The following is a 23901-nucleotide window of genomic DNA, read 5'->3' on the forward strand; positions in this document are numbered from 1 at the left end:
CACAGCTAGCAGATCTTTCAGCAGCAAATAGCATAGGTAATTGAAAAGCTTTTAGTATTTGCCAAGAGAACGAAGTTATATTAGAACATAGGTCCTACTTTCTGATAGATGTTTTCAGTTTGGTCACTTAGCAAACTGCTGGTAACACTGGATTCATTCAGTCTATGTAAGGTCCTCACGGACCGGCCAATTCAACCTAATCTAACCTTCCAGGCGGAAAAGTCTTAGCTACAGAAAAATGTGCTAAACTGGCCATACAGCTCTAGGCTCAATTTAAATACAGTATTGAAAATGAAAAGGTGTAAGTTCGATGTATACACGTGTTGGTGTACGTCTAGAAAACTAATGTTTCAAAATTAAGGCGCAACTTATGAATAACGGAACGAGTAATTTTTTCTCGTGTAAATTTCTTATCATATAAAAGCATTCATTAATTTCAGTGATTGGCAGTAAACCTGAATGTCTTTATGAAATATTTGGTATTATATAGTGGTGACTGTGAGTGAGTGCGACGCAATATGGCACGGTGTCATGCATAATCTGGCCCTAACTACAGCTCACTCAAGGGTTGAAGTTAAACTCCAACAGATGTAACTTTACCAGAAACAAATAATTTCGAGAAATGATTCTTTATTCCTCGGCTTCTTGTCGGTAACCGCCGATATCGGCAGTTATTGTTTCTTTTCGGCTTGTTATCAATTGCGTACAAATGTGTCATCGCTTTAAATCGATAGTAAATTAGTCACCCCGATAACAAGTCGATAATTTTTCGCAAGCAAATCGACAACTGCCTGAGAACATATCAATAAATTTTCGATAAATAATCAATATTTTTGCCATAATAAATCGACAATCTGCCGTTAACAACACAATACATTTTTCGTAACACTTGACTACATCTCGATAGCAAATCGATAAATTTGCGATGACAAATCGATAACTTTTCGATAGCAAATTAATAACTGTTTGATAAAAAAATCGATATTTTTTTCGATAAAAACCGATAACTGTTTGATACTAAATGAGAACAAATCAGTAGCAAATCAACAACTCGCCGATAGCAAATTGTAACCAGTCGATTTCTTTTCTATAACAAATCGATAACTTTTTCATGTCAAATTCGAAAGCATGCCGTTAACAGTCCGAGCACAAATCGATAATTTTTTGATAACTTTTCGATAAATAATCGATAACTTTTCAAAAATCAATCCAAAATTTTTCAATAACAAACAACTTATTAAATAAACAAATGCAAGGCGCGATAACTTCCAAAGAGCTTTAAGGACGAGCTTCTTCTTCCAATTTTCATCATGCTCCTTTTAATTTGTTCTTCAAATTGGCTGGACCTACATTTAAGTCAACTCCGCAGGTAGATGAAGCTTTGCACACGGAGTGTTTTCCAAATCACTGGCGAGGGCCGACTCCGCTTATAAAAACTTTGCTCTAATTGGAACTGTTTTCTAAATTTTGGATGTTGCATTGCTCGGGGCTCGAACCTAGAATCTTCGGTGTGGTAGTTATTAGGTAATGAAAATCGATAACCTTTATTGTGAACAGCAAGTTTATACCTCGCTGTTAACATATCTAAAACAAACCCTTCCTTTCAATTAATTTGCTTTCCATGCCTTGCCTAGAATTGCTCCCATAATATGTTACAGCATAGTGACTACACTCACGCTTATATGTTGTATTCCTCCATACCATAAGCAAATACGTTTACATATCGAAAAGCTGACTGCATGGCTCCTTATTGATCGATATCTTGAATCCCTTTAAGAAATGCCGAAATTTACAGTACGAATATTGTCAAATACACATGATTAAGCTATCGGATAGATTCATTATGAAGTGGTGGAAAGTGTCTCAGACGAAGTTCTTTACAACTCGAATACAAATCAAGTACAATTTGGAAAAAAGTCTTCAGGCGCATTAAAAGTAATAGTATAGCGGGTATTTCAATCATTCCCAAAGTAGTATTTAAAGTTCCTGATATTCATTACCAAATAACTACGTTTAGCGTACGTGCTTACAGAAACAGTGCTCCGTATTAGCATCATCTAATTACAAAAGCAACACTGGAAAATGTAATGATGCTCATACGACCAGTGTTGCCATTTTAACTTTTTTCAAGCTAGATTTAGTTTTTTCTCTGTTTGGCTTGAAAAGTTGCGATTTAGCTTTAAGCTTTTTCAGCTTTTTTCAGAAATGTTTTAGCTCTTTTTAGCTTGTTTTGAAATTTAGAAAATCTCGATAAACAGTTTAGCGTAGATTCAATTTTAAGCATATTGGATGAATTTGGGTTAAATACTGGCATTTTGGTAGGCAGAAATCGAGGCGTAGTAACTTTACTAAGGCAACATAAACCCAATATCATTTTCCACTCGATTCGATTGGCTGTTTCATCTGCTTCGAAACCGCTTTCGAGGCGAAATTGAATTTTTGACTTCAGAAACATTTAACTGGTTTTCTTAGTCCACATGTAGAGAAATAAGCTATGCTATGATACAAATATGCCGCGTTAAACGACGGAATCGACCCATTGCAAATCGTATCCACACAAATGGGAAAACTGCTTGTTTTTCTGTACTTATGTCAACAGGCATAAAATTTATTTCAAAGATACCATTGTGTGTAGTACCTATATGACACTAATTTATTTTGTCTTGGAATCTAAGCTAGAAATACTGACAAATTTTATTTTTCCATTAAGATTTTTAACAATAAAAACAATGCAAATAACACGGGAAATTATTCACTTTTTTCACAAGAAAGCTAATTTTAGTTATGTTTTTATGAACAAATTTTTTAAACTAAAAACCAAATTTTTATTTGTCAGAAAAAATAAAGAAAAAACGGCCGAATGTCAAAAAAAAACTATCGAAACACAAACTGGCTGGTTTGTTTTTAATGAATTAGGTTGTATTTTTCTTGTATATCGTTAGTTTTTTGAAATATAGTTTACAAACTTACACCAGTACTGAAACCGTATTAGGAGGGAGGGTGACAAAAATATAAGAGAAAATACAAGAAAAATATAGAGAAAATAAAGTAGTGTCATATATGTAGTTATAGGGCTTATAGCCCACATAAAATAAAACTAACGTAAGGCATTTTTATAAGCCAGAAGACAGAATATAATGTAACGAATTTAGGGCAATTCCTCTTCTTTGCAACCTTCTGCTAACGTTTGTATCGCTAAATTGTTGAATAAATAACTCCAATATTCAATAATGCAAAATGGTCTTTATTAGACAACTTTGAAAGTACTTCACAATAACACTTATACTTCGCAACCAATAGCGTGCTTAAATCAAACTGATTGCTGCTTACTCAGCTTTCACTCCTTTTATACCCTCTGCTATCTCGTGCGCATACTTCTAGGCGTTTCTTCTTCTAGAATTTACTACTTAGCTACCAGCTATAAACTTACTAGCCATAAACGTGCATCTGTAGTTTATAACTCCCTTTTAAAAATACTCATTAACACCTTTCATTTGATACCCATATCGTACATACAAAGTCTAGAGTCACCCCTGGTCCACCTTTATTGCGATACCTCGAAAATGCGTCCACCTATAGAACTAAGGCCCACTCCCTCTTAAAATACTCATTAACTCCTTTCGTTTGATACCCATATCGTACAAACGCATTCTAGATTCACCCCTGGTCCATCTTTACGGCGATATCTCGAAAAGGCGTCCATCTATAGAACTTAGGTCCACGCCCTTTTAAAATACTCATTAATACCTTTCATTTGATACCCATATCGTACAAACGCATTCTAGAGTCAACCCTGATCCACCTTTATGGCTATATCCCTAAATGGCGTCCACCTATAGAACTATGGCCCACTCCCTCATAAAATACTCTTTAATGCCTTTCATTTGATACACATGTCATACAAACACATTCCAGGGTTTCCCTCGGTTCATTTTCCTACATGGTTATTTTCCCTTATGTTGTCACCTTAGCTCTCAACTGAGTATGTAATGTTCGGTTACACCCGAACTTAACCTTCCTTACTTGTTATATTCCCTTTTGCTTTTATGTGTCACCCAAATCTGTGAATCTCTGCAACCTGCCACTTCAGTCTCAACTCAAACACTCAGAACTCAATTGTGTGAAGTTTTTCTTTTCACACTCGTAATATAATCGCCTTACATATGTAACAACTAAGCAAGTATTATGAAAGTAAGTGCTTGTATCAAGAGAGGTGTTTTATTGCTGTTGTTGTTTTTGCGCAAAAAATGCATATTGAACTTTTTCCTTAGTTTCCTCAATTTTGGGTAGGCGGCATAAGTGCTGTAATTGGCAACTTATTTTTTTTCTTTTTGCTAAATTTGTTGAAATATATCGATGGAAGAGGAGTCACACTAAGAATCCTTGTAATAAGAGACATGATTTTGAACTTTTACTTGGTTTTTGTTGAAGCCTAAACGTAAAAGAAAATGCCTGCATGTAAATGTGTGTCTCATGTCAGCCGTTATGTTAGACTAAAGGAAATCCGATTGTGGAGCTTAAGTGTCATTCAACCATCACATAATCCTCTCAGCTTTTGTTATTGCGTAATAACTGATTTAGATTCATCGTCTTTTTTTCTGTGCCATAGTTGTCTCAAATATTTTATGTATATTTTAAAGACAAAACTTTGGTTGTTGTTGATGTTGTTGTAGCGATAAGGACGGCCTTGGGGAGTGTTGTCGATGTTGATGGTCCTTTGCCGTATGCAGAGCCGATAAGTTACGGGAAGGTACTAGCCCGACTATATCGGCAACAATTGAGTATGACCACATGAAACCTTCTAGGCCATCTAGACCTCCCACCCCCTAGATCCATGAGGAACTTGGGGTAGTCAGAAACACAGCATTTAAAGAAACCGGGTTCGCCACAGGTAGGCGAGGTTGAGAATTTGGTTGCAGAAGCTATATACAACCCCTTGAATAAATTTGGTATTTTAGTCGCCTCTTACGACAGGCAATTCTGCCGTGGGTATTCTCTAAGCTCCATTACCCGCTGAGGATGCATACTATTGGTAAGCGGTTTGAAGTATGATAAAAACGAATATGAGACATCAAAAAAAAAATTTAAACAAGCAAGGAAGGCTAAGTTCGGCTGTAACCGAGCAACATTACATACTCAGCTGAGAGCTTTGGAGATAAAATTGTCTTTTTCATTGATACATACAAATGGTAATACTAAAAAGCGGAGCAACTTGCCTTTGCTATCTTTCTTCAGCTAACAATTCGTTTCATTTGAATATTGTTTTAAATACGAAAATTTGGTTAAATTTGACCGCATTTCCTTATCATTTTGTTTTTAATCAGCGATTTTAGGGAGATAAAAGGGAGTGGCCCTAAGTTTTATATGTGAAGGCGTTTTCGAAATATCGACCAAGATGTGCACCAGGGTGACCCAGAATATCATCTGTTAATTTATTTATATATGTAATACCACGAACAGTATTCCTTGCACGGTTCCAGGGGCTTTTGATTTCGCCATGCAGGACTTTTTCATTTTCTTCTACTTAATATGGTAGGTGTAACACCCATTTTACAAAGTTTTTTCTCAAGTCATATTTTGCGTCAAAAACCCAATCCAATCACCATGTTTCCACCCGGCGAAATCGGTTTGAAGCCACGCCCAGTTTTTATACACAGTCGACCGTCTGTCCTTCCGCTCGGCCGTTAACACGATAAATTGAGCAAAAATCGATATATATTTACTAAACTTAGTTCACGTACTTATCTGCACTCACTTTATATTGGTATAAAAAATGGCCGAAATCCGACTGTGACTACGCCCAGTTTTTCGATATCGAAAATTACGAAAAATGAAAAAAATGCTATAATTCTATACCAAATGTGAAAAAAGTAATGAAACATGGTAATTGGATTGGTTTATTGAGGCAAAATATAACTTTAGAAAAAACTTTGTAAAATGGGTGTGAAACCTACCATATTAAGTAGAAGAAAATGAAAAAGTTTTCATTTGATATCCATATCGTACAAACACATTCTAGAGTCACCCCTGATCAGCCTGTTTGGCGATATCTCGAAAAGGCGTCCACCTATATAACTAAAGACCACTCCCTTTTAAAATACTCATTAACACCTTTCATTTGATATCCATATCGTACAAACGCATTCTAGAGTCACCCCTATGGGCGTGGTTATTCGATTCGTTCATTCTAAATAGCGTTCTGAGATGAGTGCCCAGGAACTTACATACCAAATTTCGTTAAGACACCTCAAAATTTACTCAAGTTATCGTGTTTACGGACAAACGGGCGGACGGACGGACGGATTTGGCTAAATGAATTTATTTTTTCGCCCAGATCATTTTGATATATAGAAGTCTATATCTATCTCGATTAGTTTATGCCGTTACGAGGTACTCTATAAGCTCTGCTCAGCTCTATAGCCATGTTCTACTTTCTTGCTAGTATCATAAATTAAAGCGTACACTCAATATTTTAAAGCCTAACAATACTGTAAGGTTCAAAGCTTGGTATAACCTAAATGTATTAATGATAAAAAAAAATATTCACATACAGTTTCGAGCACGAAAATAGCAGTGGAAGTCTCAGCAAACTTCATCTCCCTCATTTTATTTCCGATATTTTAAGCAAAAACTTCCGTTCATTTTAAGGGCATACTTTAAAAAGATTTTCGAAAAATTTTGAGAAGTCGACAAAAATTTTCGAAAATTTCGAAGTTTTTATTTGGAGTTTTTGGCATTTTTTTGATTATGCAGTTTTTTAGTCCAATCAATTTTAGTCCGAACAATTACAAGTTATAGGTCTCTTAAAATTGGCGCCGATTTTGGAAAAATGTTTGTCCAAAAGGTGTTTTAAATTATTTTCCATACAAATTGGAAGAAAAGCGATTGGACAACAAAACTCAAAAATATTCTGAAATTTCTAAAATTTTCATGAAGACTGCGACTTTTTTCAAAAACGTTTTTGATATTGGTTTGCATAGGTCCAGCTTTACAATTTATGACATTTTTTTCTTAAAGGTAAAAGTAGCTGCCCGAGGGCACACATCGACCTCCTCTAACTATTTTGAGAACTTGATAAAAGCTATTCTTGAAATAATACTCCATGAACTGTCGTAGATTATTTAGAGGGAGCTCACAGATAGCGCTTAATTGTCGTCGGGCAGTTGCAGATGAGATTAACCAACGTTTCTTCCTCTTCATCATATTTGTAACTCCTGCAGTAACGGCAATAAGGCGCTCCTAGCTTTTCTGCATGCGTAAATGTGTGACGATTTTATCCCTACACTGAATGTAAACGTTACGGGGTCTTAAAGGATCCAATTTTGCTTAGATGTTCGATGTAAGTAGCCCTTTTTCGTCGACTTGACTATAAATGTGTTCCTTTAGCATTCGCTTGCATGTGGCAAAGCATACCTAAGAACTATTTCTCAGGAAGAATTCGCCAGCCTAGAGAGCTCCTCTGTGAGGCAGTTTCCCTCGATGTCCCAGGGAACTGTAACCCATGTTAAGCCTTCTCTTGAAGAGATCGGTGACGCCTCTGTGTTAGTTCAGAATTGGACGAGTAAAGGCCAATGGATTTGATACCCGCAATGCTGTCGCTGAAAATAATGATTTGTTTCCGATATTGTGTGTCCCTTGTCCCTGTCTTTACTGTGGCTTACAAAATAGCTGATATATCTGCCTGACACCTGCAAGGCACCCATTCGACTCCGCTCAATAATCACTGCTGCGAATGTTATGGTGACACAACGAACTGTTGTGGTCACAGAACGACCTGTGCAAGGAGGAAGAAAACTGTATGTGTTTAATGGGCAACTCTATAACTCTCTAAATCTAACGATATTCAGAGCTTCGTTGGGCGTTGTTCTTAGAGCAACACCTATGCTGATCATACTAGATCTGTAGACTTTACCCAACAAGTTTAAGTTTGATACCTTCATCAAGGCTGGCCATTATACGACTATCCCACACAACAGCCGCGGTATAAATCCATCTGCATATATTGGTGGTGAGCACCCCTTTTGCGCCAATGACTTTTGCACGTATATAATGCAATGTATGCTTTCTTTTAACGCTGAATGACGTTGTCCTTCCAGTTGAGCTTTTTGTCCAGAGCTACGCCTTAGGCATGTGGTCGTATCTGCTGTTTGGTTTATAAGACAAGCTCAACCTTATTGGAACTCAATGCGGAAGTTGCCTCTGGTATAATTGCTAAAATTAGGTAAAAATTGGCACTGCTATTTTCGTACTCGCAATTGTACTGCTTATACTTCTGTTTTTATGAAAATATACCTGTTTGTGCGTTTCTGATAAATTGGATTATTACCAACGTATTACTCCTCCCTTTCTCTTCTCTTCCTTTGGTTCGTTATATTAAACTTCAGCTTCACTTAAACAGTTCACCACAACAAACTGCTTTAGTAAGCCTCCCACGTTCTCATCGTCTTCTATCTTTGTTCGTTTTCCTCACTTCTCCCACAAACATAACTACCCAGCTTGCTTTGAATGGCTTCATCAATTGTGGTACACATAAATTTGGCTAAACCATTGATGAATGTTTTTTAGACGACCGTCAAGTTGGCTGCCCTAAACCAGATCACCATATTGTGGCGAATAAACAACAACAAAAACGGCAAGCAGCCAAACTTACATACCAGGCAGCGAAGAATATCTCACATACACATATGTAACCATCAGCTAAGAGCAGAAATTGATACTCACACATACACACGCATATGGCTAGTACAAAAGCATAAACTACAAATATACATGTACAATGTACATTGTTCATAGAGCTGACAACCAAGCATGAGATACAACTGTTCTCGGAACACATTTTCGCGAAATGAATAGACTTAGCAGAAATGGGCGAACGAGAAACCCGAGAGTATAAAAGCAGCGCAAGCTGAGGAATCAGTAATCAGTTTGATTTAAACACGCTATTAGTTGTGAAGTACTTGATAGTGAAGTGTAATTGTACTATTCCAAAGCAGTCTAAATAAAGACCATTTGGCAATACTGAATATTGGAGTTATTTTTTCGATAGAATTAGCGATGGGAATTTACAAATAAGTATTGATATATCTTAAAATTTACTCAAGCTGTCATGTTTGTAGTTCGATAGACGGATGGATGTGGCTTAGTGAATTTTTTTTTTATATCCCAAAAATGAGCAACCCACTAAACGCGTGTGAGAGCTCTATCACATACAGCCTCACACAGATATTAAAAAAGCTGGTTTACACGCAAGCAAATTTCGCTTGCTCGAATAATAATTTGTTCAACGTTCAGCATCTAAGCAAGCAGGAAAAGCGTAGACTGAAAGATTTAAGGCTCACGATTGGCATACTAAGTATATAAGTTAGGCCTCGTCAGTAAAAGTAGATGTACGAAGGGCGAACTGCAGGAAGAAACAATTGAGCACGTTCTGTGTGTCATGCGCTCGAAAGGCCAAGGCTCCAGTTACTAGAGGCGACAGAATTGCCAGATATCGAAGCAGCAATTAAGCTGGGTCCTAGAAACTTTGAGTATTTGCCAAAGGGACCGAGTTATTCCTTAGGATAGGTCCTGTTACCTAATTGGGGATTCTTCGTTTGGTCGTCAAACAAATTCTGGTAACCCTAAGGACACTTTCAAGCTATGAGGGGTCTTTATTCATCGTCCAGTTCGACCTAATCCAACCAGCATCTAAGTCAGAAACTACGTTGTTGTTGCTGCTTTCATCGCTGGATAGTTGTTTATGTGTCCGCCCAATTTTTTTCAGGTATGGCGAATATTTACCACATTCTCATTTTGTAAATGTATATGTGTGCTCATCACTGATCTATCTCGATAAGTTACTGCCCTCAGAAGCTAACATTATGGAGACAAAATTTTATACTCTGAAAGCTTTTCTCATCTGAGTATAAAAATAATCAAAAAAGGATATTCAGTATCATGTAGCCTTGCGGGTCTGCCGTTAGGGATGAGAATTCTGATATTAGATATAGCAGAGGCGATCCCCGTCTATTATATGCCCTTTCTACATTGGCCTGTTATTTTAGGTGGCGTCCAGCAATACGTTCCAAACTAAAGACCTTGAGAAATATCACGCCTTCTCAATATCCCCAACATTATAAAATAAATGCCTTGAGCAAATTTTCCCGAAAGACTTCATAAGTGGCGTGGTAAAAAGATCATGAGAAAATGATTATCTTACTGGGTATCTTGCCAGTGTTCACACGACTGGGGAATGTGTTTGCTTTGTGAAACGTGTTACTTTCGAAACTTTTGGTATGTTTAAAAAAGTTATAAAAAGCTCAAACTACTGACGTGGTCTTACTTAATATTTCTTTCTATACTAATACCAAACATGTAAGGACGGCACTGTCTTCGGCTGTGCCATAACTTTAATCGGTAACATCGGTTGTATGTGGGATATATGCTTTAGTGGTCCGATCTGGTCAGTTCCGACAAATGATTAATTTGTCACCCAAATATACAAGCTCACCAAATTTCATCGAGATATCTCAAAAGTTGAGGGACTAGTTTGCGTTCAAACAGACAGACAGGCGGACGAACAGACGGGCGGACGGACAGACGGACATGGCTAAATTAACTCAGCTCGCAATCCTGATCATTTCGGTATACTTATTGATGTGTCTATCGCGTCCTTTTTAAGGACTTACAATTTTGAGATTCGTGACAAACTAAATATACCAAATAATTTTCATGAAAGGTATAAAAACGACAAATATAAGATTTATAATATATTAACTCATGAAACTTGCAATGTGGACATAATTTCAACAATTAATAACAGTCACTTGAACTCGGGCAAATATTTATTTAAGCACAGCTGAAAATTAGACAATAGTACAAATTTGCCTCTAGCAAAAAACAAAACTTAAAAAATTGAAATTTTTTCAATTCTGCGTAAAATTTTTAAGATCTGATGGTAAAGTAATTTTTAAACGTTTTTTTGGTAGATATTTTTGCCAGATTTGAATATAGCAGACAATTATTTTCGTAACATATATATGTACATATGTAGATGTACACACAAAAATTTAATGCAGTGTTAACACTTTTCGGAGAAATATCAAAACTTATTTGTATTCGTTGTATTGAGTAAGGGTAGATGTGAACAGCAAGTCGCAGTGGTGTGGTGGTAGCGTTATCCGCCTTTCGCACCGAATGTCCTAAGTTGAAGTCCCGGCCGAGTCAACTTAAACATTTTTTCTTTATTATTCTAGCTTTCATGAAATGGTATATTTAGTTTGTCACGAATCCCAAAATTGTAAGTCCATAAAGGAGAAGAAATGGACCCACCAATAAGTATACTGAATTGATCAGGATGACGTTCTAAGTTGATTTAGCCATGCCCGTCTGTCAATTTGAACGCAAACTTGTCCCTAAATTTTTGAGATATCTTGATGAAATTTGGTGAGCGGGTATGTATTTCATTCCGATCAGACATTTGTCGGAACCGAGCGGATCGGACCCCTATATCATATTTCCTCCATATAACCAGTTTTTCAGAAAAGAGGTTTTTGTAATATCTTCCTGAAAACCCTTTATCCTCCTTTAGAACTTACAAACCATAAACCGCGTTGCAAATAATTTTCTTTCTCATTTTACAGAAGTAAGCTTTATAGCACTTTTTATTAATTTCAAAATACTTATGACGCAGTTTTGCATAACGGACGTTATCCGAATGTAAACCAATATTCTTATATAATTAGAAGTAACATGACTTTTTGTTACGCGAAGACTTTAGTTCTTTTTAGGGATCCAGGCTTGCTTTGATTCATCGTATGAACAATTATGTTTGGACACATACTTTTCATATAAAATATGAATGATACCATTAAAATATAAAACGTTCTAATCGACGTCCGCATTATGTTGGGGCCAAGTGGCTAAGTTATTTTAGAAGCTATCGCGCACTAAGTACTGAAATTTCGAGAAAAATGTGACTTTTTCGGTTATGCCAAGAATCCAGATATATATGCAAGGGTGATGACTCATATTTATAATTAATAATTTTGAGGTCGATATGTTTTAGAAACACAAGCACTTTTTTTAATTAAGCCTAAGCCTCGTATTTGCTTGAATCCAATTCAAGTAGGAAGTGACACGAGTATGTCCAGCTGGTAAACCATCTCCACATCCATCCTGTGAATGAAAAGATATAATACCAATTTGAAGGTTGGAATTTGCCAAAACCAATGGACCACCAGAATCACCATCACAATGTCCAACACGATTGACGGTGGAAGTACACAGCATTCCGTTATCGATATCAGAATATTTTTCAGCACATACTTCGTTCGAGATCACTTTCAAATTGGCAAACTTTAAAACAGGTGAACACAATGTGGATGTATCAGAGGTACGACCCCATCCAGAAGCCACTACAGTTTCATCAACGTAAGTGGGATAGCTTGAAGCACATTTTGATTGAAAGGTAGCCGGTTGAATGGCAGCTGAATATGTTACAGCTGGAATTTTTATCAAAGCTATATCATTTATAAAAGTTTCCTTATCGAATTCGGGATGACCTTTAATGTCACTGTTGTCCACCTCCAGGCGGACAATGGCATCTAACCGAGTGATGCTGCCTAAGTATACGATCACACTAATAGCACTGAAATTGGAAGGATTGACTAGATCTGATACAATGCTTTGTTGGGTGATTATTAACTTATTAATTTTTCTTTTCGTCAATTGTCTGACACCATAAAACATACAGTACATATAATTCAAGACTTACTCTAAAGTACAATGAGCAGCCGTCAGCACCCACTCATTGCTTATTAGAGATCCACCACAAAAGCTCCAAATTTCACCATCAAATAACTCCAAACCAGCTTGATAAGGAAATTGATTAGCAGCAGCCGTTTGACCATTTAATATACGTGGCCTTACAGCTACCTTTTGCACCATAGAACCCAAGCGTTCACGTTGTGTATTTCTGCATCCCCGATTTTCAAACGCCGAGGCAATGCATAGTAGGAGCGACAAAGCTATCAACAGTTTCATGTTGGTGCTGTTCAAGCAAATTTAAACTGAGTAAAGCATAGACTGTTTTGCTTTATTTGTAGTATAGTTTAATAGCGTACTATGGGATAGCTTGCAATATTTCGGCAATTCGCAGTATATGGGTATTTGGTTGCGCAACAAGCGAGATTTTTATTTTCTATCGATTATGGATATTTCGGATAGAATTTAACTTTTCAATCGGTCAAGAAAGAACAGAACAGTGATCTTATATATTGTAATGAATTTTAATTATACACCTTATGCTAACGTTCGAATCGCTGAACTGTCGAATAAATAACTCCAATATTCAGTATTGAAAAATGGTCTTTATTTAGTCTACTTTGGGAGTAGTACAATTAAACTTACAACAGCGTGTTTAAATCAAACTGCTTAGTTATTCCTCAGCTTGCGCTGCTTTTATACTCTCTGTTGCCTCGTTCGCCCATTTCTCCTAAGGTATAGACGTTTCACCTTCTAGAACAGTTGTAATTGAGCTATAATCGTGTGTATGTGTGAGTAATAACTTCGGCCGATGACTACATGTGTGTGTATGTGATATCTCTTCACTTCGAATTGCTAGTTATGTGTGTGCATGTACATAAGGTTGGCTGCTTACTGTATTTGTTGTTGTGATTATTTACTAACAGCATGGTGATGCTAATATTCGTCACACTGCCCTCCACCTAAGTCTGATCGTCCCGATCAGACAAATCTATCGATCCAACCGCTGCTAGCCTTTCCAAATGAACCACCCTTCTATTTCGTGGTTTCTTTTTCACAACTTTGTACGGGCCATCCCAGCTACATTGAAATTTTTATGGAACACATGTCCGCCGGTGAGGGTTGTATAACAGTACCAAATCTTTCTCTAAGAAACCTCCCGAAGGGTCTTTCTGGACGTACCTGTGTTTCATTTTACTACTCATAATCCTAGTACGTTGCCTCACACTCTGTTGTTTGGCCACTGGACTACTTCGAAGAGCTTGAGTTTGACGGATTGCTTTTGCATAAACAGTATCGTTCTGACGTTTCACAACAGTAGTGCGCTTGAAACCACCCTTGCATTCTTTCTGGGAAATCCTTTCCTTCGTTTTAGTGCGTCCATTAGGGTTTGTCAATGCCAGTGTTTTTCTCGCATATACATTCGGTTTTGATTTGTTAGGCCCATTCGTTCCATCAACCTTTGCCCGATTTACTGCCTTTGACTTTTGTGGTCTTTTGTAGCTTACTGCTGAACCCTTTCACCAAACTGAAGTTAAGTGGTACATCCTTGTTCTTATAGCGATTAATCCGTCTTTGCATGTCGATCCTGATGCCATGGTCAATTAAGAAGTCCACTCCCAATATGAGTTCATCAACAATCTCTGCCACAACTAATTTGTTTAGAACCGCGACCTTTCCAAGTAAGACTTCACATACCACTTCGTACTGGACTCTCTCTGGACTTGGTTATACTCGCCAGTGACCGTACGCAATCTTGCTCCATGTAATGGCTTTACTCTCCTGTTGACCACATCAGATCGAATTATGGAATGAGATGTGCCCGTATCTACAGTCACTAAATGCTCCTCGCCATCCACATATCCTCCAACGGTATGACTGCTTTATTTCCTTCCGCATTGTGATACAAATATCACAGGACATTCAATAGCTGGAGCAAGTTCTCGCTCCTCTGGCTCGCTTTAGCTCATCTCCCTCAGCTTTGTGCTTGAGATCACCTGTACCACTAGGATCAAGACCGCAATGGCTTGTAATGTGACCTGGCTTTTCGCATTTGAAGCATTTGATAACTCTTTCACTCCGCTTTTGCGATCCTTTCAGTGACTCCAATATTGCGTTCACCCAGTCTGGCCTTTCCACTTTAACACGACGTGCTGTGAAAGCTGGCTTACACAGAAGCGAAGCTCTTTCCTGAATCAGAGCATGTGATACCGTTCAGGAGGCAGAGATTTTCTTGTAGGAAGAAAGTTTCCAATGTTTTTCCAGAGAACAGCTACTGCGTTACTCGGAGAGAGCTGTGGGCACTGGTGGAGTGCATTAAATATTTAAGTACTTCTGCGGGCAGTATAGAAGGCATGTTCGTGAAACGTCTAGACCTTAGGAGAAATGGGACGAAGTAACCGAGAGTATAAAAGCAGCGTAAACACGCTATTACTGCAGTATAATTGTGAAGTACTACTCCCAAAGTAGTCTAAATAAAGACCATTTTGCAATACTGAATATTTGAGTTATTTATTCGACAGTTCAACGATTCGAACGTTTGCAGAAGGTGTATAATTATCAGGAATTTCCAAAAATTCGTTACAGTAGTTTCGAGTAAAAGACAATTTTCATGATGACCAGTGTTATTCGATCGGATAATTTTTTTTGTACGAAATGAAAAATAATAGGAAAAAAATAAAAAATAATATGCTAATGGTAACAGTCTAAAAACAAACATTTCGTACACCTATTTTAAAATAATCTTTTCGATGACGTGATTTTTAACTTAGGCTGTTATGATTTGTGACCACAGATATATAAGCCATTGAGAACTGCCATGTTTTAAACATTTATGTTATTTCGTTTAAGTTACAATATATTTCACATAGAAAACAATATAAATCCTCTAGCTCTCGATCCAAATATGTTTCATAACTTTTAAGTGTTGGAAGTTTTTTTCAAAAATTTAGTGCACCCTGCCCGGTGAATTATATAAATAATTTTTACATTCCTAGAGTAAATACTTTAGGCTCTCTAGGATTTGTTTCGAATTATATGATTTAAGATGTGGGAAATTTAGGAAATTTGTTCGAATTTATATGGGTAATTTCAAAAAGACTGGGAATCACTAGACCCAGATAAGTAGCTCCAAAACGTCCTTCAAAATTAGCGGCAAAATGAAACTGTTTGAAAAAAGCTTAGTATTGACACCAGCCCAGGAAATATGTCTATCAATATTGAAAATTCTAAATTCTATGTTAGTATGCATAGTGAAAATAAGTAGCGGAACATTCACTATCAGGCCGCTTTGTATAGCGTAAGGGCCGTGTTCACCATATTCAGCTAGTTACTTCTGTGTAAGTTATTGACATTTTGGCTATTTTCATGCTAACTGAAGCTTCGCGTCTCAGTTAAGTGCAAGGAAAATGTGTAAAAGAAGGCAGCTGTTTCGCTACTTTTCATGTATTCTCGAAGGATTTTTCCGACGTGTGCTACGAATTATCCACAATATCGATTAAACCCGGGGTTGATGTCACTGTGGCGAGTGTGGGGGAGGGCCCCTCCTCTATCCAAGAATACCACCCCATCCACCAGATGCTTATAGTTTGCTTAGAATTTAATGTAAAAATTGCTTATCAAATGTATGAAAATTGCCACGAAGTTACCAAAAATAGTGCCACCGGGTGGTAAAATATTTGTAAATAAAAAAGTACAAAATTAATTTTCAGCTTATTTATTCCTATAAATATATTCCTAATTTTCAGTTTTTATGAAATCTAAATTTCTTTATGAACAAAAACTGCGCGAACGAACTTACATTTCCTATGATAGGTTTTTTGCTGGTTCAGTCCGTAATTTATCTGAGTGTTTATGGCGTTTAGCTCGATGGTAGTGCTACCAATTTTGCGGAAGCCATGCTGATGGGCCGCTAAGCGAATATTCGCAGTGAAATGGGGGAACAGGACGGTTTCGCCTTTGTTACTGGCGACAGGAGTGCTATCGGTTGATATGACTCACCTGCATTAGATAGTTTTCCAGGCTTTATTAGTGGAACTATCCTTGCTATTTTCCATTGTTCGGGAAACGTGCGTTAGATAGCTTACTCCGTTATCGCTAAGGCGTTTCAGCACTGGCATGTCTATACCGTCTTGGCTTGCTTGTTCAGAGGACTTGGCCTTTTTAACGACTTCTTCAACCCCTGTTGGGGGTGATGGTAATAGTTGGCACGTCGTATTTGTGTTTATGTGCCCATCTGTTGGTAGGACGTCTAGCCTTGTCGACTAGAAGATGGATTACAGATTGCCGGCAAAAGGCGCTCGCTTGCCCCATTACCGATTTTGTTCTTTTTTTAGATTCCTTATGAAAAGGTTAACAAATTGCCCTAGTATTGTAATGATATTACAAAATTGATTTGTTGAAGCTGCATTATTTACACAAATATGTATTTCTTCAGCGACCTATTTATTCCTATAGAACACAATTTGTAAAAACTGGCTCAAGGTGCGGTGTATTAAAAACCTAAACATCTGAGGAACATGATAGTTAACACGGCCAAAAACTTTATCGCAAGCGTATTAGACACTAGCGCTAAAATGTTCCACCCGGAAAACAAAACGTGGATAACACGAATCCTAAAAATTAACGATTTCCCACTAGGATTAATACAAAGAATGATAGACGCATATCATCAAAGAAAAAGTCAAGAATACGTTGAAAAAACTGTAACATATAAATCAATGATATACATTCCAGGCTTATCCGAAAGAATAAAATACTCGGATATATATGATAAAGAAAACACCAAAATAGCACATAAACCGGCCTACACTACTAACATGTTCTTTATTTATTTATTTATTTATTTATTTAAGCCAATTAAAAAAGAATCTTATATGCTAATTATAAAAGTGTAAAGTAGTTGACAATGTTAATATAAATTACCTTACTTATAAAAACTATTTAAAATACTCAGAAAGCCATCTTTCGAACAAGAAAAATCTATCTCACAAAATTTATAAATTCTATTGAACTCAATTAAGGCTCTAGTAATTGGAGCATTCCGCGCATAAAGAGCCCTAAGAACACCAATATGAAAAAAACTCAGAAGCACGAAGAGCTCTAGCCGGTATATTAATGAAAATGCTCTCCAAGAGCACAGGGCAATCAACAACCCCACGTACCAAATCGAAAACGAACGACAGCGATAAAATTGTCCTCCTGTCTTGCAATGATTTTAAGTTAATCAATAAGCAACGAGCTTTATAAGTCGGGATAGGATCCGAGAAGCGCAGACTGCGTATTGCAAAGTGTACGAATACTTTTTGGATTCGTTCAATTCTTGCAACATGGCAGGAGTAATACGGAGGCCAGATGAAATAAGCGTACTCAAGTTTGGATCGCACAAACGCGGAATATAAAAGCTTTAGCGTATATGGGTCACTGAAATCCAAACTATGACGCCTAACAAAAGCTAGCAAAGCATACGACTTAGCAATGCACACATTAATATGACTTGAAAACGAAAACTTCGAGTCAAATATTACTCCCAAGTCCTTAATTTCACTAACCCGCAACAGGGGCGAGTTTGATATTTGATACACGGTATCAATCAAGTTGACACGCTTCGAAAAAGCTATTTGAAAGCACTTTTTTAGGTTAAGTGATAACCCATTATTATTACACCAGTTACTAAGTTTATCCAAAGCTTCTTGCAACAATACCGCATCATGAAGGCTATGAATAGGCAAGTATATCTTAAGGTCATCTGCATACAGCAAGAATCTTACTTTAGAGAAGCAAGAGCGAATGTCATTAATAAACATGACAAAAAACAGTGGACCCAGGATACTACCTTGTGGAACACCGGAGGAAGCAACGAATGGATGAGACCTAACACCATCAACTACAACCATGCAACGACGATTAAATAAGTAGGATTCAATCCAACTCAAAAATACTGAGTGAAAGCCCAAACAGGCTAACTTTTTTATCAAAATAACATGGGAGACCCGATCGAATGCCTTGGAAAAGTCAGTATACACAGCGTCAACCTGATATCCTGCCTGAAAAGCTGCTAGAGGCAGTCATCCGAGAAAATAGTCAAAATAGACACAGTTGAACGTCCTGGAAAAAATCCATGATGTTCTGAACACACAAAATTCTTAACACAGAAATGTAATTTATCTTGGATGATACATTCAAAGAGCTTCGCAATGGTGGAAAGTTTTGAAATAGGCCTATAATTAGTAATATCATTTTTATTGCCGCTCTTGAAAATAGGTGTAATGAACGCTAATTTCCACGCATCAATAAAAGTACCTGTAGATAACGAATTATTAAAAATTAAAAACAGTGGATAGACTAGGGAATCACATTGTTTAAGCAAAATTGCAGACCCATCGATATCGGTACTCGTCTACGTCTTAAGCCGAATAAGCCCATTAAGAACATCTTCCTTAGACAGTACTACATTACCGAAGTCAATAGAAGCCTGAATATTAAAAGTAATATTATCATGATTGACAGAATCAGACGTGAAATTGTTCATAAAGTATTCAGCAAAAAGATTTGCAGCGTCCTCCGGAGTATCGACAGCTTTTTGAGCAAGAAAAAGAGAGGACGGAATATTCGAAACTGATTTCTTCGAGTTGACAAAGTTCCAAAAAGATTTTGGGTTAGATTTAAGGTTTTCTTCAAAATTTAAAATATAATTTCTGTAAGAATTTATCCAGACACGCGAATTTCTTATCATACTCTTTATACAAGTTGAAAAACGTTGGATTTTGAGTTCTTTTAAATTTACGGAAAAATTTATTTTTCAAATTCCGGAGTTTCATCAAGGCTCTATTATGCCAGGGCACCTTGTATTTCTTTTTGGAAGCCAAGGGAATGACATTTCTACAAATTTGAAGAACAGTAGACTTAAATATCTCAAACCTTTTAGTGGTATCAAGACTGCAAAACAAATTATCCCAATTTATTTCCAGCAAAAGATTGTTCAAGTTCGAAAAATCGCATCTCTTAAAATTAAAAGAAAAATTATAGCTGGTAGTACTAGCTTCGGCAAATTTATAAAATTCCAGATCAAGAACTAATGGAACATGATGCAAATCGGATTTCTCAATAGGAGAAATACATTAAAAAGTGAAAAATTTAGATTATTAGATAAAAATATCAAATCCAAAGTACGACCTAGTCTATTTGAAAAACGATTAATTTGTTTAATATCAATACTTAAAAAACTATCTATTAAATATATTTCACTGGAGCCAATGACCTCACATGCTATTAAAGCCGAGTTTGATAGAGTCTGTGACCATATAACATTACCCAGATTAAAATCACCCAGCACGCAGAGATAATCACCATCAACTTTGTTCAATGCCAGTGATGTAATATTATCGATATGTGCATTGTATAAGTCGTGGCTACTATTGGGCGATATATATGAAGAACAACCAAAAACAGGGTCTGATGAGCCTCGAATGCATACACATAGCTGGTCAAGTAGCGCACTATTATTTTCCCGTATGATTTCAGAAGCATGATGTTTGGAATGTACTGCAATGAGAACTCCACCACCTCAACCCTGCAATGAGAACTCCACCGCACAACCAGTAAGGTTTGAATTTATATCTTTCCGAAAAACATTATATAACATAGGATCAAAATATTCCTCGCTGAAAAATTTTTCATTTAGCCACGTCTCAATGAAGACGAAAACATCATATTCTTCATGGGAGCTAAATAGCCGCACCAGCTGGGATTTTGTTCTAACACCAGCCATATTCTGCATATATAATCTTAACAATATGAAAAGTAAAGAGGCAATCTTTGACAAAAATAACAATATCCCGTGTGCTGTTGACGAAAACAAACAATACATGTGATAAGATATATGTATGTACAACAAAAAAACAAACTTAAAACAAGAATAGCAGGACATCGATCAGACATAAAATGTAGAACATCCGGTAATACACAAAAAACGGCACTAGCGACAGATTACATTGGAAATGCTACATATTACTAATACACCATCAAATAAGAGACTAGATTACTAGTATTAGTGATTTATTTATTTTCTTTCAACTAGTAATTACAAAAGTGAAGCAAAATGAATTCAACTTCAATTCAACTATAAATATATAAAAATAAATAAAGATTCCAGGCAATAACAATAAATGTTGTGTGTCTTAATATCACTTATAACTAAACAACTCATTTATGAAAATTCGTTGACAATAAGTTCTCTATACTTAAGGCAATTTCTTATATAAACAAAGAGTGAATTATATTTATAACCCCACCACCCACAATTACCACCTTCTGCAGATCTAAAACTTTCTCACCAAAACAATTAAACGGTATGTCTTTATATATAGGACATATCCCAATGAAGTGATAGGTGTCTTCAGCTACACCTAAACTGCATATAGAACAGTTTTTGGGGGAAAAAAATGTTTAAAGCATCGAGCATTAAGATTTAGCAAGCCACCCTTTGCTCGGAAAATCAGACTTATGGCGTATGCAGAATACTCATCGTTAAAATAGGTAGAGTACATAGGGAGCAAATCGGAGTAAATATCATGTGACGACTGAAAAGAACTAACGGCATAGTCTGCAAACTCTTTTTTAATCAATTTCTCTAGTAAAATTGGTATGCTCATATTAAGCGATGCGGAAGAAAAGTCAGACAGAGGCACCATGTCGACACTTTCATAAACGTTTATTCACTTTTTGACCCAGTAGGGCCCTTGTCTCTCTGTCTCCTCTGCTACAACTCGGGGCAGTCTTTTTGCTGGCTAACTTTAACAGCGCGCAATATAAATCATGTGAATGCGTAAGGTGTGACTGAATAACGACGATAAATTTGATTCGAGGTGCAACATATAGTTTGGTATATTAGCTGGTAAAAAAAATTAACTTTTTTAAAAAGAAGCGAAGAAGTTTCTCTACGCATTCAAACTTATCAACACCCCACATTTGCGCACCCTAAAACATAGTGGACCTACATGCTGCCTCGAAAATTTTCATCTTATTTGAGATACAAATGCGAGGGTTATTTTAACCTCAGCTAGTTTTGTCTCGAGGTGCTTTGTAAAGGATAGTTTGTAATTCAAGAGAACTCCCAGATACTTGTAGTCATTTACAATCTCAATAAACTCGCTACCATATGACCAACGAAAAGAAGGACACCTGCTACATTCCCTGAACACTAATATTTTAGATTTGGTCAGGTTAACTCTCAAACCCCACTTCGTACTATAGACGTAAAGCTCATTTATCATTTTCTGTAAAACAGTGGCAGAGTCAGCCAAAAGAACAATATCGTCGGCATACATAAGTACTTTTACTGTTGTGTCAGCAACCTTTACACCGCCGGAGAGACTGCCACTTAAATCGTTGATGTATAATGAGAACAGAGTTGGACTCAGCAAAAAACCTTGCCGTACACCGTGATTAACAGTAAACAGATCTGAAAGCACTCCATCCATCCATACCTGCCTGGTTGTTTCCTCATAAATGGAGGCCAAAACCTCTATAATGTGCCTGGAGAGGCCGAGCTGTGCTAACTTATAGAAAAGCATATTCCGTGGAACTGTGTCAAAAGCACAAGAAAAATCAACAAAAAAGGCGAAAGTTTTCTTCTTCGCGCCAAAGTTTAACTGAACTATACTAGTTAAATTAAACAAATTGTCGATTGTAGAATAGCCTTTACGGAAACCCGCCTCGTATTGTGAAATTATATTGTTACAATCAAGCCCAGCATTGATGCGGCTCAGAAGCAAACCAGCGAAAATTTTGTATATTGAAACAAGCAGTGATAGTTCCCTTTAATTGGATGGAAGATCGGGATCACCGTTTTTGAAAAGGGCAACTATGATAGAGTTACGAAACGATTGAGGAATTTGCTGCTTTAAAAATATTATGTTGAAAAAAGCAAGAGCAAGAGCAATTAAGAGACACTCTGGTGTGTACTTGCAAAACTCATAACAGATACGACCTTGACCGGGAGCCTTGTTGTCTTTTAAACCTTTTAGAACCAGCTGCAGCTCACGGGGCTCAAAAGGAGCATCGAGAAATGGATCGATCACCACGCCCAGTGCATGCAAGGAACTTCATTTATATCCGACAGCAGAATCTTAAAATAGCTGCAAAAATCGCCTAACGCCAAATTGCCAGTCACACTGAGAAGACGGTTTTTTAACGAGTTAGCAACCACCACTAGTCTCCCGAGTTTCTGACAGTATTTAATGAGTCAATTTCCTTACATTTATATTCTAACTTTTTCTTAGCGCAGAGCTTGAAATAACTAGAACGTAGTGCGATATATAACCCACGAGCCTCTTCAGTACCACTTGACCTAATTTCATTTAAGTGTTTCAACATGTTTTTGCGCGCCTTAAAACATGGGCTGTCAAACCACACCTGCTCCGGAATAAAGTTAGATTTCTTGCAACAATGTGCTGCAGCAGTTTTTATTTTATTTGTCAAAGTATATACCATAGGGGGCATCTATTAGCAGAAGAAAAGGAAAAGAGGGAAGAACACTGGCGTAATATGCCAGGCCTGAGACAATCTAAGCTACTGTTAGGGGGTTACTGCACAACTCGATACAGGGCATTTATAGGCCTCTCGAAAAATAACCTAAGAATTCTAACATCTATTCTTACAGGACACTGTAGACTGAACAGCCACATGCAAAAGCTGGGTATAATATCGAACAACACATGCCGATTTTGTGATCGGTCAGCGGAGACGTCGGACCATATCCTCCTGGAGTGTGATGCAATCTCAAGACGTAGAGCTAAGTTTATGGGCTCACCATGTCCAGAGCATTCTCACATCAAATCCCTCAAGCCAGGTGAACTGCTAGGGTTCATCAGTGATGTCGGCTTGGATGAGGTGTTGTGAAGCAGATGAGGGCACAATAGACCAATGGTCGCAGTGCGATCCTCAATTAATTATCTATCTTATCTAAGTATATACCATAACGTCAATTTCATCATCTGTATTAGAAAAAAGTAGAAAACTGTGCACACATATATCGCCACTTAGTAGACGCTTGAAAAGCTAAGTTCAAAATTGCATGGCTAACTGAGCGGTTGCGAATAAAAAATTACATTTGAACTCATATATATATGTATATATGTATATGTTATTTCTATTTGT

The 23901-nt window shown here is 37.0% G+C and overlaps 2 protein-coding genes across 3 annotated transcripts in view; one reads left to right on the plus strand and one right to left on the minus strand.

Moving 5' to 3' along the window:
- Positions 1-23901, plus strand: part of LOC137254449 (uncharacterized) — a 447929-nt gene that overhangs the window by 23308 nt on the left and 400720 nt on the right. The window lies entirely within an intron of this gene.
- Positions 11671-13010, minus strand: LOC137254448 (collagenase-like). The gene is made up of 2 exons (XM_067792137.1): positions 12755-13010; positions 11671-12628 (listed from the first exon to the last, which is right to left on the minus strand). The coding sequence occupies exons 1-2, from the start codon at positions 12925-12927 to the stop codon at positions 12064-12066; spliced, it is 738 nt and encodes a 245-aa protein (XP_067648238.1). The 5' UTR covers positions 12928-13010; the 3' UTR covers positions 11671-12063.

The sequence above is a fragment of the Eurosta solidaginis genome, chromosome 5 (genome assembly GCF_040869045.1).
Source record: "Eurosta solidaginis isolate ZX-2024a chromosome 5, ASM4086904v1, whole genome shotgun sequence".
In the NCBI taxonomy this organism is placed as follows: domain Eukaryota; kingdom Metazoa; phylum Arthropoda; class Insecta; order Diptera; family Tephritidae; genus Eurosta; species Eurosta solidaginis.